Source organism: Aquarana catesbeiana, linkage group LG01 (assembly GCF_042186555.1).
Source record: "Aquarana catesbeiana isolate 2022-GZ linkage group LG01, ASM4218655v1, whole genome shotgun sequence".
Lineage (NCBI taxonomy): Eukaryota > Metazoa > Chordata > Amphibia > Anura > Ranidae > Aquarana > Aquarana catesbeiana.
Window position 1 is genome coordinate 606,729,432 of NC_133324.1, and position 19,369 is coordinate 606,748,800.

At 46.5% G+C, this 19,369-nt stretch overlaps 1 protein-coding gene across 7 annotated transcripts in view; it reads right to left on the reverse strand.

Annotated features, from left to right (window-relative positions):
* The window catches only part of ARHGEF18 (Rho/Rac guanine nucleotide exchange factor 18), a 355,668-nt gene that overhangs the window by 228,898 nt on the left and 107,401 nt on the right, over positions 1-19,369 (reverse strand). For all 7 annotated transcript variants that reach the window (XM_073599247.1, XM_073599232.1, XM_073599238.1 and 4 more), the window contains exon 6: positions 16,240-16,284. In XM_073599247.1, the coding sequence (XP_073455348.1) occupies positions 16,240-16,284 (45 nt within the window). The remainder of the gene's footprint in view (positions 1-16,239; positions 16,285-19,369) is intronic.

The window sequence follows — 19,369 nt, forward strand, 5'->3', positions numbered from 1 at the left end:
CCAGGCTTAATGAATTCCAAATTTTATCAGGAATTATACAGCAAAAAAAAAAAAAAGATTTGAAAGTGAATATTGCAGCCAAAGCAGGTCTTGTTATAATGGGCTATTCATTTTTAGTTTGTTAGTTTTGGCTGAAGTTTTGCCTTAAAAGCAGTGGCGGCCCATCCATACGGCGGCTCCCTAAATTACATGCTGGGAGCCGGACACATGGATTCCAATGGGAGGGTTTTTTCAAAAAAGCACATGATTAGAGCCAGAGGCTCTAATTGGCTTAAAAAAAGGGTGGGCTTGGGACGCAGTGCTCTGCACCCCGAGCCTACCCAGTTGTGTGACAATAGCTAGTTAATATTCGCTATTGTCTTCCTGCCTCTCCTCCTGACCAATCCCGGCTCAGGACGTGGGTCCTGAGATCCAATTGGTCGAGAGAAGAAGCAATCCTATTGGCCGCTGAGGAGGAGGAGAGAGGAGACACAGGGGAAGCCGCCCGGAGGAAGACCACTACCTAGATGGGTTAAGTGCTGGGACCAATTGACAAACGAGGGGGAGTGCAGGAGACCTGACCGACCGGGGGGGGGGGGGTTTGGCGGTGGACAGATTGCTGCCCCCCAAAAATATACCACCCACTGCTTAAAAGTATATAAGAATGTGCCAAAATACCTTAGGGTCCTTTTATGCGGGGTTTGTCTACTCTGTTCAGCAGGCAATCCATGAACAGATCGTCACCCCCAAAATCCATACCAGGCCCTTCAGGTCTGGTTTGGATATTAAGTGGAACCCCACACCCAAATTTAAAAAAAAATGGTGTGGGGGTCCCCCAGGCACTATATACTCTGAACAGCAGTATATAGACTATACGGCCTGCCCTATATACTCTGCAGAAAATTGGTCCTTATGTGTTGGTGGTACCAGAACACTGTAAGCCCTCACAGTTACTCTTGTTGGGCGCAGGACTGGGCCCTGCTGTGAAATATTATATCAAGAATTGGAATTACTTGTCCCTGTTAAACAGGTGCAGAAAAATTGGGCCTTGGGCGGTGGTGGTGGTGATGCCACAACACTGTAAGCCCTCACAGATACTCTTGTTGGGTGCAGGAACAGGTCCTGCTGTTAAATATTATTTTAAAACATTGTAATTACATGCCCCTATTAAAAAGAGGCAAAAGAATTGGGCAGTGGTCGTGCCACAACACTGTAACTCCTCACAGATACTCTTGTTGGGTGCAGGAATGGGCCCTGCTGTGAAATATTATATCAAAAACTGTAATTACATCCCCCTGTTAAACAGGGGCAGAAAAATTGGGTCTTTGGTGGTGGTGCCACAACACTGTAGGCCCTCACAGTTACTCTTGTTGGGCACAGGAATAGACCCTGCGTTGAAATATTAGATCAAAAATTGTAATTATATGCCCCTGTTAAACAGGGGCAGAAGAATTGGGCCTTGGGTGGTGGTGGTGCCACAACACTGTAGCCCCTCATTGATACTCTTGTTGGGTGCAGGAACGGGCCCTGCTGTGAAATATTATATCAAAAACTGTAATTACATGCCCTGTTAAACATGGGCAGGAAAATTGGGCCTTGGGTGGTGGTGGTGCCACAACACTGTAACCCCGCACAAATAGTCTTGTTGGGCGCAGGAACGGGCATTGCTGTGAAATATTATATCAAGAATTGGAATTACTTGTCCCTGTTAAACAGGGACAGAAAAATTGGGCCTTGGGTGGAGGTGGTGGTGCCCTAAACCAAAAATATTGTTGGAAGCTAGCATCATCAAGATTAAGGAGGAATAGGAGAGTCAGCATAGGTAGTCTTCAAGGGATCCCACATCCATAGCAAATTCAATCAGTTATATCAGCATCAGGTGCTTGATAGCTGCTGATCCAAGACTGATTCATTTTTTTGAATGTGAGCCTAACAACGAAGTCTGTGGACAGGTGCACTCTTTGATCCGTTACAAACCCTCCAGCAGCACTGAATGAGCATTCAGAAAGCATGCTGGATGCAGGACAGGCCAGTAGCTCAATTGCATATTGAGCAAGTTCTGGCCAGTGCTCCATCCTTAAGACCCAGTAACCCAGTGGATGCTCTTTTGGAAAGGTCTCCAAGTCTGCTCTTGCCACTAGATATTCCTGCACCATGTAATGTAGGGCTGCTGAAATTAATCGTAGCATCGATGCATCGTGATTCGGGTGTCCCCGATGCGGCATCGATGCATGCGACCCGAAAAATCGATGTCTGGCCCCGCCCCCTCCCGGGAGAGTGCTCCGTGCATAAAGCTGTTTTTAGTGTGTGTATATTCCGGTCATGTGATTCTCAGCCGCGCCTCCCTCCTCTCAGTCTCTCCTGGTGTCAGCTCCGCCCACTGACTGGAGCTATCAGGTCAGAAGAGAGGCGGGCGGGGCTGACATCAGGAGAGACGTGAGAGGAGGGAGGCGCGGCTGAGAGTCACATGACCGGAATATACACACACTAATAACAACTTTATGCACGGAGCGCTCTCCCGGGAGAATTCACTGCTGACCTGAGATGTGACAACCGGCGGAACACCGGCCGCACGAATGGAGATCGGGGGGAGATGGTGAGCAGGCAGATCGCCCTGCTCATTACAGGCTGCCACCGGCAGAGCAGCATGTAAGTACAGAGGGGGAGGGGGGGCGGGCGCTGTGACACAAGTCCATATCATAGAATTGTCTTGTATGTGCCTTCATCACAACACAACTCTGCATTATTGTCCACAGTCTGTGACCATCTCCTGTGCCATGTCCCAGTGTCTGACCATCTCCTGTGCCATGTCCCAGTGTCTGACCATCTCCTGTGCCATGTCCCAGTGTCTGACCATCTCCTGTGCCATGTCCCAGTGTCTGACCATCTCCTGTGCCATGTCCCAGTGTCTGACCATCTCCTGTGCCATGTCCCAGTGTCTGACCATCTCCTGTGCCATGTCCCCAGTGTCTGATCATCTCCTGTGCCATGTCCCCAGTGTCTGACCATCTCCTGTGCCATGTCCGCACTCTGTGACCATCTCCTGTGCCATGTCCGCAGTGTCTGACCATCTCCTGTGCCATGTCCGCAGTCTGTGACCATCTCCTGTGCCATGTCCGCAGTCTGTGACCATCTCCTGTGCCATGTCCGCAGTCTGTGACCATCTCCTGTGCCATGTCCGCAGTCTGTGACCATCTCCTGTGCCATGTCCGCAGTCTGTGACCATCTCTTGTAGCATGTCCGCAGTCTCTGACCATCTCCTGTAGCATGTCCGCAGTCTCTGACCATCTCCTGTAGCATGTCCGCAGTCTCTGATCATCTCCTGTAGCATGTCTGCAGTCTCTGATCATCTCTTGTAGCATGTCTGCAGTCTCTGATCATCTCCTGTAGCATGTCCGCAGTCTCTGATCATCTCCTGTAGCATGTCTGCAGTCTCTGATCATCTCCTGTAGCATGTCTGCAGTCTCTGATCATCTCCTGTAGCATGTCTGTCTGCAGTCTCTGATCATCTCCTGTAGCATGTCTGTCTGCAGTCTCTGATCATCTCCTGTAGCATGTCTGTCTGCAGTCTCTGATCATCTCCTGTAGCATGTCCGCAGTCTGTGACCATCTCCTGTAGCATGTCCGCAGTCTGTGACCATCTCCTGTAGCATGTCCGCAGTCTCTGATCATCTCCTGTAGCATATCCGCAGTCTCTGATCATCTCCTGTAGCATGTCCGCAGTCTCTGATCATCTCCTGTAGCATGTCCACAGTCTCTGATCATCTCCTGTAGCATGTCCGCAGTCTCTGATCATCTCCTGTAGCATGTCTGCAGTCTCTGATCATCTCCTGTAGCATGTCTGCAGTCTCTGATCATCTCCTGTAGCATGTCCGCAGTCTGTGACCATCTCCTGTAGCATGTCCGCAGTCTGTGACCATCTCCTGTAGCATGTCCGCAGTCTCTGATCATCTGCTGTAGCATGTCCGCAGTCTCTGATCATCTGCTGTAGCATGTCCGCAGTCTCTGATCATCTCCTGTAGCATGTCCGCAGTCTCTGATCATCTCCTGTAGCATGTCTGTCTGCAGTCTCTGATCATCTCCTGTAGCATGTCTGTCTGCAGTCTCTGATCATCTCCTGTAGCATGTCTGCAGTCTCTGATCATCTCCTGTAGCATGTCCGCAGTCTCTGATCATCTCCTGTAGCATGTCTGCAGTCTCTGATCATCTCCTGTAGCATGTCTGCAGTCTCTGATCATCTCCTGTAGCATGTCCGCAGTCTCTGATCATCTCCTGTAGCATGTCCGCAGTCTCTGATCATCTCCTGTAGCATGTCTGCAGTCTCTGATCATCTCCTGTAGCATGTCTGCAGTCTCTGATCATCTCCTGTAGCATGTCTGCAGTCTCTGATCATCTCCTGTAGCATGTCTGTCTGCAGTCTCTGATCATCTCCTGTAGCATGTCTGTCTGCAGTCTCTGATCATCTTCTGTAGCATGTCTGTCTGCAGTCTCTGATCATCTCCTGTAGCATGTCTGTCTGCAGTCTCTGATCATCTCCTTTAGTATTTTGGAAGAGAGCCTGGAGCTCCTCTGCTGTCTCTTTTTTTCTTAAGAACAGATAGAATAAAAAAAATGGAGTTCTCCTGACTACTTTAATTTTTTTTGATAAAAACCATGAGCACCTGTGGACTTGCGCTGTAATCATGATGCATCGTGATGCATCGCGGAATCGAATCGAATCGTTGACTTGATAATCGTAATCGAATCGAATCGTGAGGCCAGTGAAGATGCGCACCCCTAATGTAATGCAGACGCTAGCGATGGTTGCTTCAACCGATTAGACCTTAGCTCTGAGGACTGAAAAATAGTTTAAAGGCATCGGTCAGCCGGACACCTTCTCCACCGCTTTTCCTCTGACTGAATGAAGCCTCAGCAACATGTTGTCCAGCACCAGGAAATTGTAACCTCCCCGGGTCTGGAAATGTGTTGCACAAACCTTTCTTAAAGGCCTCCTGAAGATGTTTCATCCTCTGCTCCCTCTGCGAAAGCAGGATGAGTTCTGCAACCTTACCCTTGTAACATGGATCAAGAAGGGTTGCCAGCCAGTAATGATCCCTCTCCTTGATACCACAAATCCTAGGGTCGTTTTGCAGGCTTTGCAGAATCAGGGAGGCCATGCAGCATAAGTTTGCAGAGGCATTAGATTCTGAGTCCTCTGGGTCACTAAGGATCACACCCAGGATCCGTAACTACCTCCTCCCAGCCACTTACAACTCCTTGGGTTTCTGGAGACTGAAAACCATCCCTTGAAGACTGCTGCTGAGGTTATCCTCTACATCCATGCTGACACAATCCTCCTCCTCTTCTTCCTGTGTGTTTGGGCCCGCAGGAATGCTATCTGGATAAAGGGGGCCTTGAGAGGTAAGGAAGTCCTCCCGCTGATCTCCCTCAAGTGCCCTGTCCATGATTCCACAAAGCTTATGCTCCAACAGGGAGACTAGCGGGACAGTGTCACTGATGCATGCATTGTCACTGCTCACCTTCCTTGTGGCCCCCTCAACTGGTGACAGGACAGTGCATGCATCCTTGATCAGTAGCCACTGGCGTGGCAAAAAGAAGCCAAGCTCCCCTGACCCTGTCCTGGTGCCATACTTGCACAGGTACGCATTGATGGCCCTCTGCTGTGTGTGCAGCCACTGCAGCATTGCCAACATTGAGTTCCACCTGCTGGGCATGTCACAAATGAGGCGGTTGGTGGGCAGGTTGCATTCCCTTTGAATGTCAGCCAGCCGAGCACTGGCATTGTATGACCGGAGGAAATGACCAGAGGATTTTCCGGCCTGCCTCAGGAGATCCTGTAAGCCTGGGTACCTGCTCAAGAACCGCTGCACCACCAAATTGAGGATGTGTGCCAAACATGGAACATGGGTCAAGTGTCCCTGTCGGAGGGCGGAGAGAAGGTTGGTGCCATTGTCACATACAACCATTCCTGGCTGAAGCTGGCGTGGCGTCAACCACCTCTGAGCCTGCCCCTGCAGAGCTGACAATCTCTGCCTCAGTGTGACTCCTGTCCCCTAGGCAGACCAACTCAAGCACCGGATGGCATCTTTTAGCTTGACTGCTTGCGTAGCCCCTTGAACGCTTACGGAGCACTGCTGGTTCAGAGGACAAATCTGCAGAAGAGGCCATAGAGGAAGAAGAAGAGGAGGGGGTGGAGGAGAGAGCTGTGGCAGAATCACCACTAGCATTTTGTAGACGTGGTGGCGGAACAAGCTCCAAAAACACTAAACCCTGTCCTGCATCCTTCCCAGCTGCCAGCAGTTACCCAGTGCGCCATGAAGGAAAGGTAACGTCCCTGCCCATGCCTGCTGGACCATGAGTCAAGGGTAATATGAACCTTACTGCTGACCGCCCTGTCCAACGAGGCCAAAATATTGCCTTCCACATGCCGGTAGAGAGCCAGAATGGCCTTCCATGAAAAGAAATGATGTTTTGGAACCTGCCACTGAGGTACAGCATATTCCACAAATTCACGAAAGGGGGCAGAGTCTACCAGCTGAAAAGGCAGCAGTTGCAGTGCTAGCAATTTGGCCAAGCTAGCATTTAAACTGTGAGCATGTGGATGGCTGGGACCGAATTTCTTTTTACGGTTCAGCAACTGGGGTAGGGAAATTTGCCTTCTAAAATCAGATGGTGGTGTACTGCTATCACATTGGCTTCTTGGGTACTTGGGACACCTATTGCTATACCTTCATTCCTCTAAGTGCAGGTTTTTGAGAGGGCCAGAGATATAGTAGGGTTGGAGATCCCAGGTGAGGAGCAAGGATAAGTCCACCTTTTTCTTTGATGTGGGTCTTGCAACTGCTGTTGCCAACGGACTGCATGGCAGGTCATCGTATGTCTGGTCAAGCATGTGGTGCCCAAGCGGCTGCTGTTCTGGCCACGCTTGATCCGCTTCAGACATAGGTTGCAAACAGCAACTGTGCGATCTGCTGCACAAGTGTCAAAAAAGGCCCACACCAAGGAACTTTTAAAAGTCAGCAGGGAGTTAGCAGCGCCCTGCACCTGCAAAGCTCTGCAGTGTGATGCAATAGGGTGGCTGCCCTTAAGCAGCCCCCTAAAGGACATCCTGCCTCCTTGGAGTTGTGCCTCCTCTTTTCTTCTCTCAGGCACCCAAGTACAGTCAGTGACCTCCTCATCCCCTCCCTCCTCGTCACTGGAGAAAACTTGGTAGTATGCTGCAGCTGGGGGAACATGACTGACAGTTTCTTGTCCTTCTTGGGCACCCCCTCTCTCTAGGCTCACGTTACTCCCTTCCTCAACCTGGGAACCAACATCGGAGCCTTCAAATCGCTGTGCATCCTCCAGCAGCATGTACCCGACACTGTGGTCGAAATATTCTGGGGACTCCTCCGTGCATGATGGTGGGGCTACAGAAGGAGTGACTGTGGACAAGGAGCCTGTGGAATAGGCTGCTTTGGCAGCTGCGTTGGAAGGCAAACTACTCTGAGCCTGGGTGACAGAGGATGAGGACGGCTTTGTTATCCACTCCACCAACTGTTCTGCATGTTGTGGCTCAATAACACAGCCAGCAGCAGAAAAAAAGGACAAGCGTGCCCCACGGCCACCTGCAGAGGATGCACCATGTCCATGACCACCACTGTTGACTGTAGACACAGAGGCTGCTTGCCCTTTTTTAGTGGCCTGTGAGCGTCTGCCTCTCCTTGGTGGCCTTCCGGACATCATGTACACTACACTGTATTAGATACTGTGTAGACCGCCTGCACTGTATTAGCAACTGTACAAAGGCTACCCTGTATTGTATACTGTGTACACCGCCAGAAGTGTAGTAGAAACTGTACACACTGTATTAGATACTGTGTACACTGCCTGCACTGTATTAGAAACTGTAGAACTACTGCACTGTATTTTATACTGTGTACATCACCAGAAGCATAGCTCGCAACTGTCCCTGATTTCGAGGGACTGTCCCTGATTTTGAGAAATGTCCCTTTATCCCTCTGTCCCTCATTCCTCCTTATTTTGGTCAGATCTATATAGTTGTATATAAAATGCACTTTTTATCTATCAAAATTTCATCTGATTTCAAAATTGATGCATTTGTAAATTCCAAAAGCCAATATAAAGGAATATTAGTGGTAAAAAAAAGGACTTGTGGGTTTAACCAATTTTGTTTTTCTGTACAATTCTCCTTTAAGGGGGCGTGGCAAGGGGTGTGACCTATGCCTGCACACTTTTGCTGATAGGTGTCCCTCATTCCTATCTCAAAAAGTTGGGAGGTATGCCAGAAGTGTAGAAGTGTAGTAGAAACTGTACACACTTTATTAGATACTGTGTACACCACCTGAAGTGTATTAGAAACAGTACACCACAGAATGCACTGTAGATACAGGCTACACTGGATGCAGAGTGTATGTGTGTGTGTATATGTGTATATATATATATATATATATATATATATATATATATATATATATATATATACAACAACACTGAAGAAATGACACTTTACAATGTAAAGTAGTGAGTGTACAGCTTGTATAACAGTGTAAATTTGCTGTCCACTTTTTTTTTTTTTTTTTTTGAGTGAAAATGTCCAATTTGGGCTCAATTAGCCATTTCTCCACCCCGGTGTCATGTGACTCATTAGTGTGTGTGTGTGTGTGTGTGTGTGTGTGTGTGTGTGTGTGTGTGTGTGTGTATATATATATATATATATATATAATGACTCCTGCGCTGTCTAAATTAGGGAAGATTGCTGGAAAAACCAATAAATCTGATCCAAACAGAAACTATAAATGATAAAAGGGTGATGGTGTTCGCGCTATGAGAATGGAAATAGAGGTGTGGGAAGTGCTACAAAGAAAAATAGGAATATACTGGTGGAAACTAAAAAGATATGTGATAAAGGCAAACTAATGCGTGTACATCAAATCCAAGTATATCAACTAATACCTAGTGCAGTATGATCATGCAATCAAAAAAAAATATATATATATATATATATAAATAGACACGTGTAAACATGAGATAAATACCAAACGTATGTCACATAGAACTGAATAATAGCTCATATGAAAATACACAATAAATCCAAAAAGAAATAAAATATAAAAAATGGCAAAAAGTTCATGTGATAATATATAAAAAAAATCAGTGTGAGGTAAAACTGGATCTATCCCACCACTGGGAAACACTTGTGTATCAAATGCAATTTTCAGTGATAACACTTCTGTGTCTGCAAGCAGCTCACCTTACTGCTGTGAGGTGTACAGCATATACTGGTCACAGATCACAGGTAAGGATCCCCTGATGAAGTCATGTGATGTGACGATATGCATCAGGATTGGAGCACTGGGTACACTCACAGCCTGATGGCAGGAGACAAGCTAGGTGCTCGTGGATGCTCTACTTTGTATACCATCATACATGTGAGTTTGTTTTTCAAATCTTTTACTAATAAACCGGCTTAAACATACGGGATTATGCTATGTGTATTCTCTCTTCATGTTTTTACCAACATCTGCTGAGTCTATCTGATGGGCACTGGGGAGCAGGAGCGGACTGAAGATTTTACATTAAGGGCATACGAACTCGGCATTCGTGGATTGACGCCTATGCTCCTTTCAAAAAAGTGATTGCATCATTTTTTGATCCGCCCCTGTCCCACTGTGTTTATTGCGGTGTCACACTATATACATTTTTTATATTTTTTTCATATCATCCTAACATCTACCACTGGGACTGTCCAAGCAACATATAGGTGTTTACTTCACCTTTGCATCAACCATCCTTACCTGTGATCTGTGACCAGTATATGCTGTACACCTTACAGCAGTAAGGTGAGCTGCTTGCAGACACAGAGGTGTTATCACTGAAGATTGCATTTGATACATGAGTGTTTCCCGGTGGTGGGATAGATCGAGTTTTACCTCACACGGATTTTTTTATATATTATCACATGAACTTTTTGCCATTTTTTTTTTTTTATATTTTATTTCTTTTGGATTTATTATTATGTGACTCATTAGTGTTACAAGGGCTCAGGTGTGAATGGGGAGCAGATGTGTTAAATTTGGCGTTATCGCTCTCACTCTCTCATACTGCTCACTGGAAGGTCAACATTGTACCTTATGGCAAAGAACTCTGAGGATCAGAAAAAAAGAATTGTTGCTCTACATAAAGATGGCCTAGGCTATAAGAAGATTACCAAGACCCTGAAACTGAGCTTCAGCATGGTGGCCAAGATCATACAGCGGTTTAACAGTCAGAACAGGCCTCTCCATGGCCGATCAATGAAGTTGAGTGCACATGCTCAACGTCATATCCAGATGTTGTCTTTGGGAAATAGACATATGAGTTCTGCCAGTATTGCTGCAGAGGTTGAAGGGGTGGGGTGTCAGCCAGAAGGAAGCCTCTTCTAAGGATGATGCACAAGAAAACCCGCAAACAGTTTACTGGAGACAAGCAGACTAAGGACATAGATTACTGGAACCATGTCATGTGGTCTAATGAGACCAAAATAAACTTATTTGGTTCAGATGGTGTCAAGTGTGGTGGCAACCAGGTGAGGAGTACAAGGACAAGTGTGTCTCTCCTACAGTCAACCATGGTGGTGGGAGTGTCTGGAGTGGTCTGGGGCTGCATGAGTGCTGCTGGCACTGGGGAGCTACAGTTCATTGAAGGAACCATGAATGCCAACATGTACTGTGAAAATACTGAAGCAGAGCATGATCTCTTCCCTTCGGAGACTGGGCCGCAGGGCAGTATTCCAACATAACGACCCCAGACACACCTCCAAGACGACCATTGCCTTGCTGAAGAAGCTGAGAGTAAAGGTGATGGACTGGCCAAGCATGTCTCCAGACCGTTACCCTATTGAGCATCTGTGGAAGGTGGAGGAGCGCAAGGTCTCTAACATCAACCAGCTCCGTGATGTCATCATGGAGGAGTAGAAGAGGACTCCAGTGGCAACCTATGAAGCTCTGTTGAAATCCATGCCCAAGAGGGTTAAGGCAGTGCTGGAAAATAATGGTGGCCACACAAAATATTGACACTTTGGGCCCAATTTAGACATTTTCAATTAGGGGTGTACTCACTTTTGTTGGCAGTGGTTTAGACATTAATGGTGTGTTGAGTTATTTTGAGGGGACAGCAAATTTACACTGTTATACAAGCTGTACACTCATTACTTTACATTGTAGCAAAGTGTCATTTCTTCAGTGTTGTCCTATGAAAAGATATAATAAAATATTTACAAAAATGTTATAGGTGTACTTACTTTTGTGAGATACTGTATATACGAGACTGTGTGTGTGTGTGTGTATGTATATATATATATATATATATATATATATATATATATTTATATATTATCTCAAATACACTGCCACTAACTGAGTAACCTGCCTGCTTAATCTAAATCAAGCTATCTGTCCACGCCAACACTACACACGGCCACCGTGTAAGCAGCCTTATATAGTGTGGGGCGTGGACTTAGTCCCCCTGGGCCATGATTGGCCAAAGGCACCCTGCCTTTGGCCAATTATGGCTCTCTTGGCAGAGAGTGCTGTGTTTGGCCAAAACGTGCAGGCCAGGCGCATGTGTAGTGGGATGCCCTTTTGTCCAGATTCTGGTGCAGGTCCCTTTAACTCAACTCCCCACAATCCTCTGAGCTCCTGGACACGCCCGGGGGATATAAAAGTCAGCTCCACCCAGCTTCCTGTGCTCAGAGAGATCCTGCCTGATGGGACAGCAGTGACTGGGCAAGTTAGCTGTTCCCAGGTGCTGGGTCCTCCCCTGTTAAGTCTGGTGTGCGGGCCACCAGCAGTGAGCACAAGAGCACGCAGTATCTTTCCAAGCCCCAGTCACTGTCCATGAAGTGAGTTGGCCCTATCTCCAGCCACCAGAACCCCCTGACCAAAGCAAGTAGAAAGCAGTGCCAGCGTGAAGTTTGTGTCAGCAGGAGGTCCACTCAGCTCACAGTCTGTGGAACGAATGATTACTATTTTGGGACACGTGAGATTTTTAAGTTTTCATTTCTATCTGTAGACTGGACTCAGAACACGCTGCTGCCACCTTGTGGACATTAGTTGAACGGCAGTGTAATTGTTATATCCTCTTCCTTTACGGTTCATATTAATGTTCTGTACTGTATACCCAGTTTCGCACTATTTCCGATACAAATTATGTTGAAGTTCACCGTTAAGTAAAGTAGAGATTGCACATCACCACTGGTCTGATTATTTGGCTGTGACCGTTACACTACACATGCTTTGGCCAATCATCATACAGCAATGCACTGGTGTGTTCAGCGGCCCTCAAATTTTCCGCGAACATCCCATAATGTTGGCTCTTCAGCGAACACCCGATGTTCGAGTCGAACTTATGTTCGACCCGAACATCGAGCTCATCCCTACTTATAACTAGAAATATGCCAAAATCTGGCTATATATCTATACCTGTCTCAAATAAACACACACAAAAACTTCACTGACAGAAGTAAACACTGTGCCCATAATATAATGCATTAAAAAGTGGAGTCAGATGGAACTCATACCAGTTTACACAGCAGGTCAACCCACTGCAGCGAGCTTGGGCCCTGACCACTTATCCCCAGCTTGTGACAGGAAAGGGACCCCATTAAGATCTTGCTTTTATTTACATGTAGAGGGTACAGGTGATTATGGGTAAGACTTCCCACCCCTGAGTTGTGAAAGCTCTAATAAGTACAGTACAAGAGAAATCTGAACAGATCCTAATAAAAATCCTTTTCCATGTGTTTGGCTGTGTTTGAAAATGCAGAACAATGCACAATACAGCTTGACCAAGCTCAAACTCGAGATAGACCTGGGAAAAAAAAAGGAAATTTGTTTTTTTTTTCCAAAGTTATTTTTTTTTTTCCGGACAAATTGAAAAAAATTAGAAGTGTGGAATATGTTCTTTTACAATGATAAATAATATATCTTTGACATGGTGTTTAAACTATACAACATGAAGACCTTAATGAAAGATTTCTGAGACTTTATGTAAAGTCTTAAATTTTTGTAAGTTCACAAATCCTGGAATACAGTTCAAGTAACTATATTTCTCAATGCAGTTCTCAAACAAGAGACATATGCATTTCTGCCACTAGGGGGCATTACAGCAGAAAGGCTCCAGTTTAGTTTGCTTGTGGGCTCCATTTTGCATCTCTTACAGTTGGGTGATTGTTGTGATACAGTAGATGATAGAAAGCTAACAGCGCTCTCTATAGGGGCAACCTAATCTATACACAAGATTCACTCACAGGTGCCTGAGCTTGATGTTTCCCATCACACTCCAACATCATAAACAGTAGAATGACCCAGCAACACTGAAATCCTTGAAGTGTAGTTTATTGGTACAGCAGAGTGACAATAAAACAGTCGTAGCTCGACTAAGGCTTCTGCCGAAACGCATCAGGCTAGTGTTTTATTGTCACTCTGATGTACCAATAAACTACACTTCAAGGATTCCAGTGTTGCTGGCTCTTTCTACTGTTTATGACAGTAGATGATAGTCTCTGGCCTCTCAGGCCTTAATTGTACATGTAAGATACTAAATGTGTGTGACAAATTTAGTTCATCTTTATAACCTTTAAATGATTCATATTAATGTTCTCCACCATCACAGCATAATGCTTCCCTATAGTCTGGTCAGGTAATTGTTTTTTCTTTTCCTCCAGTAAAATGGTGACACCGACATCTAGAGTTTGGAAACCTTTCCACAGTGCAATTTCTGCTGAGAACAAAGCTGCAATTTGCAAATATTGTGAGAAGAAATATTCTTTTCCAAATTTTACAAGGATGACAAAACACATCCTTGCCAGAGGTGCCCTAAAGACATTGAAAAATAAATGATGGAATTAAAAGATGAGGTCCATACTGACTAAGGCCTCTTTCACACGAACGATCCGTTCAGGTCCGCCTGTCAGTTTTTTAGGCGGACCTGAACGGACCCTCCGTAGACCTCTATGGAGCGTCGGATGTCAGCGGTGACATGTCCGCTGACATCCGACCCGCTCCAATCCGAAAAAGTGTAACGGAGGAAAAACCTACTTTTCCATCCGTTATCGGATCGGGTGAAGACGGACTCTACGGTCCATCGTCATCCAATCCCCCATAGAGGAGAGCGGCACTGTGACAGGTCCGTCGCTGCACAGTGTGCAGCGACGGACCTGTCATCTGCCTGCCCAGCGGGGATCCACGGAGCGATCCCCGCTGAGCAAGCAGATGTTCACAGGGCGGATCATCATGGATCTGTCCCGTGTGAAAGAGGCTTAAGCTGTACTTTTATTTCAAGCGTAATACATTTATATATACTGCCTTTCACCTTCCCAGTGTAACAAAATGACTTGCAATTTGTAAAACTACTACACACTGAATTTCTTTTTTTTTTTTTTTTTTTTAATTTTTAAAATTTTCCAGAAAAAAAGGGGAACAACTTATTTTTTACATCTCTAGCGTAAACTAAGGTCAGTTAAAGACGTTTCAGCAGGAACTGGCTGAGATTTGAACCAGGTATGTGCAGGCTGATTGTACCAAGTTGATTGATCGATCAACTTGGGTACAACCAGCCTGCTGTATTTTACATGAGATTATCGCTAGCGACTGGTATAGCCTCTAGCAATAATTACTGTCTTCTCCTGGCAGGGATGGTCCCCTCCCCATGGGAGAATACAATGGTTCAGCGTGAGGGATTCTAGTCAAAACTGTCTGTTTTCCCAGACTTTTGCACTCTCCTTTCCACCAGGAAAGAAATTTGCTCCATGTATGGCCTACTTATGGTTATCTAGATAATATTATGACTTATTTTAGGGGTAGGCATCCTCAGCATTCCAGCTGTGGTTAAACTAGTAATCCCATCATGCCTCTGCTTCTAGTGACTGTCAGGGTCTTGTCTCATGGGACTTTTAGTTTCACCACAGTTGGAGGGCCGAGGTTGCCTACCCCTGACTTTAGATCAAGATCAGATCACCTTTTAGGAACAATTGAAGGAGAAATGTATGTTTTATTGTGCCCTAGGCTTCATACACACTGGACATTATAAAAACGCTAGTATTGTTAGCTGTAGAATGAGTTTTGCAGTAGTGTTTTTCAGCGTTTTTTTATTGTTTTTTATCGGTAGTGTTTTTTAGCTTTTTTTTTTAGCAAAACGATACTCCTACAAAAGTTTATGGCTCAAAAATGCTACTAAATGCTGAATAATAGCTTTTTTCAGCATTTTTTAAGCTTTTATCAGAGTTAGAGTGTTTTTACAGCAGAAAAACTCCTCTTAGGCTTCATGTACACGGGACGTTTTTACAACCTCTCATGAACAATTTATCTTGACAGATAGTAACCCACGTTTAAAACGTTTGTTTTGCCGCGTTTACATGCCGCGTTTAGAAGCATTTCTAAAAAAAAAAATATTTTTTTTTTAAATGGCCAAAAACGGAAAATGCCTATAAACTAAACGCCGGTAAATGCGGGTTACCGCGTTTAGCCGCGCTTGGTGTCTGAAACATCGGAAACTTCGGCATCTGAACTAATTTTTTTGCCTTCAAAAAAAGTCCTATAAACGCAACTGCCTAAAAACGACAGTAAACGAACCTGTGTACATGTACACACAAGATAACATTGAATGAGTTCAGGGGCAGTTGAAAAAAGTTTCTAACTCTCTCTGAACGTCCGTATAACAGCAGCAGTGTACATGGGGCCTAAACCCACTAGTTCTGGGGTTTTTTTCCAGCCCGAAAACGCCCCTGCCAAAAAAACACTGAGAATAGCCTATGTGTGCATGGTCACATAGGATAACATGCTGGGGAGTTTACTGTCTGTGGAAAAAAAACGCCCGAAGCCAAAAACAGTAGCTGTAAAAACGTCCAGTGTGCATGAGGCTTTAAAGTGAATTTTTGCACATTAGATGAATTAAAAATACCGCTCTGAGGACCTACCATGAAGTCTAGCATCTCCATATTGCTAGAACACTACGACCTATGACCTCATTATAATGACCTCAATATGATGAGGAGGATTGCAATCTACCTAATCGGTAAACCAATGCTCTTGTGCAGGTGAACTTCACCAGGTGGAAACGTTATACTAGTTTCAAGAAAGAATAATAATAAGAGTAAGATGGAGGGGTCAAGGTTCTAGATCTCAGAAATGCCTGTTAATATACTTTTCAACTTGAAGAGTAGCAGAGTTTTTTTTTCTGGTTCACCTATGCGCTTTATGTGTAATTAATAAGCCCACCTACCTATGATATTGTTTCAGTTCTTGGAGCACTTGCTGCACAAATAATCTGCATAGAGAAAATGTCATGTTATCAGTAAAACATCTTTCTTAATATATTTTTTTCCAGTAATGCTATGTCTTTTTTTAGGTACAAGCATGCACATTTGCCTAATGCAAATGAGCATATTAGTAGAATAGTCATTAGAAAGATCTTTGGCAGCCAAATGTCTGGTGTGCTTGGCTAGCTATCTTGTAATAGCTGTACAATTGTTTTGTTACTGCTGTTTGTCCCCCCTTCCTATAGAAAGCAGCACTGTTTTATTTTAGAGTGCAAAATGTGGTGGAGCTCTGCATAAAAAACAATCTGCTTCCAGTTTTTTTTAAAGCTTAATTGAACAGCTGCACCAGATTTTGCACTCTCCAGTTTTAGTAAATAAACCGCACTGCTCAGCTGCACAATGACTCCGTCACTACCATCTGCCAGTACTTCATATACTTCATATACAAATTTAAAGGGTAACTCCACTTTCGTGGGGGAAAAAAATAGCAAATAAAGAAAAAAAAATAATATAGCATATACAATTGCGACACAAGTCATATTGTAATTGAATGTTATTAAAAATTACCTTTCCTTTTCAATCTGCAGCCGCTGTAATTTTCTGAAAATGCATTGCAATATGGCTACCTGGAGTTTTTCTGTACACAGAACAACTCTGCTTTAACATTCGCTGTTTGGCAGCAAAATATCCCTGTCACTGCTGTCTGCCACTACTTTCTATACATATGGAGCATCCGCTGCCCAATAGCTTTATGTCCCAGACAACAATTTCTGCTAACAATCCTTACATGTATCATCAATTTTGCAACAGCACAATGGAGGAAATTTAATAAAACTGGATTTTGCCAGGGTCTTTCACTTCAATGTCTCTGGCACTGTTTCTATCAAGAGTTTCCATGTCTCAGTCACTGATGATTGTCAGCACACCTATACTTATCATCAGGCCCGGACTGGCCATCGGTGCTGGGAGGCGTGGCCAGGAAGGGGAGAGGAGCTAGAGGAGACCCCTGCTGCAGACACCTTGGAGCTGGATCAAAGAGAACGTGCGTGCGCCCCCCCCCCCCGTAACCTGGATAGAAGGAGCAGTGGGGGGCGGCTACATATAGAAGAATCATTCTCTCCATCTTCTTCCTGCAGCCTCTGAAAGCATATGAGAGGGAGAAGAGGAGAAGCAGGCATTCAGAGACTGCAGAAGGAAGATGGAAAGAATGATTCTTCTTTATGCAACCGCCCCCACTGCTCCTCCTATCCTGCTTATTTCTGCTGCCCCACCCATCCTCTTTGCCCCATCCTGCTCTCCACCACCCCCCTGGCTCTCAGTCTCCCCATGCTCTCCACTGCCCCCCTGTGCTTTCCACCTCCCCCTGGATCTCAACCTCCCCAGTGCGCTCCACCTCCCCCATGCTCTCCACTGCCCCCCTGTGCTCTCAGCCTCCCTCTGGCTCTCCACCTCCCCCATGGTCTCTGCTGCCCCCCTGTGCTCTTCACCTCCCCCCTGGCTCTCTGCTGCCCCCCTGTGCTCTCAGCCTCCCCCCTGTGCTCTCAGCCTCCCCCCTGTGCTCTCCGCCTCCCCCCTGGCTCTCCACCTCCCCCCATGCTCTCCACCTCCCCCCATTGCTTTCCACCTCCCCCGTGCTCTCTGGTGCCCCCCGGTGCTCTCCACCTCCCCCCTGGCCCTCAGCCTCCCCTGTGCTCTCAGCCTCCCCCGTACTCCACCTCCCTGATGATTTCCATTCCCCCTGTGCTTTCAACCACCCCCATGTGCTTTCCACCTTCCCCCTGGCTCTCCACCTCCGCCCTGGCTCGCAGCCTTCACCGTGCTCTCCACCTCCCCCCATGCTCTCCGCTGCCCCCCTGTGTTTTCCACATCCCTCCATGCTCTCCGCTGCCCCCGTACTTTTCACCTCCTGGCTCTCAGCCTCCCCCGTGCTTTCCGCTGCTCCCTGTGCTCTCCACCTCCCCCCTGTGCTCTCAGCCTCCCCCTAGCTCTCCACCAACCCCCTTACTCTCCGCTGCCCCCCTGTGCTTTGCACCTCCCCCATGCTCTCCACTGCCCCCATACTCTCCACTTCCCCCCTGCTCTCCACCTCTCCCCCAGTGCTCTCCAGCCTCCCCAGTGTTGTCTGTCTCCCCCCCAGTGCCCTCCAACCCCCCAGTGTTGTCTGCCTCCCCCCAGTGATCTCTGCCTCCCCCTGCGCTCTCCGCCTCCCCCCTGTGCCCTCCACCCCACCCCGTGTTTTTGCTTCCCCCTGTGCTCTCCAACCCCCACCCCCTGTGCTCTTCAGCCCCCCTGTGCTCTCCCCTTCCTCCCTGTGTTCTCTGCCTCTCCCCTGTGCTCTCACCCCACCCCATGTTCTCAAGGTTTCTCCCTGTGCTCCCCACCCCACCATGTTCTTTCCCGGTCCCCCTTGCCCCCCTACACCTCTGCCGGGTTCCCATCCATCAGGATGGAGAGTGGGGAAGGGGCCAGTTAACATGTCATGGGCTGCTCAGTCCAAAATGCCCGGGCCTAATTTTTTGTCCCAGTCCGGGCCTGCTTATCATACACTGCTGAGTAGCACATTGTCCCCATTACTGCTGTTTATCAGCACTCCTAGAACATACAACAAATTGGACAACAGAATGTCTCTGTCAATGATGTACACTATATTACCAAATGTATTGTGAGGCCTGCCTTTACACGCACATGAACTTTGATGGCACCCCAGTCTTAGTCTCTAGGGTTTAATGCGGAATTGGCCCACTCTTTGCAGCTATAACAGCTTCAACTCTTCTGGGAAGACTGTCCACAAGATTTAGGAGTGTGTCTATGGGAATGTTTGACCATTCTTCCAGAAGCGCATTTGCAAAGGTCAGGCACTAATGTTTGACAAAAATGCCTGGCTCGCAGTTTCCACTCTAATTTGCCCCAAAGGTGTTCTATCGGGTGCAGGACAGTCAAGTTCCTCCACCCCAAACACACTCATCCATCTTTATAGACCTTGCTTTGTGCACTGGTCCAAATCATTTTGTGAAGGGGGGATTTTGGTGTGGGGTTTTTTTTTTCAGGGGTTGGGCTTGGCCCCTTAGTTCCAGTGAAGGGAACTCTTAAGGC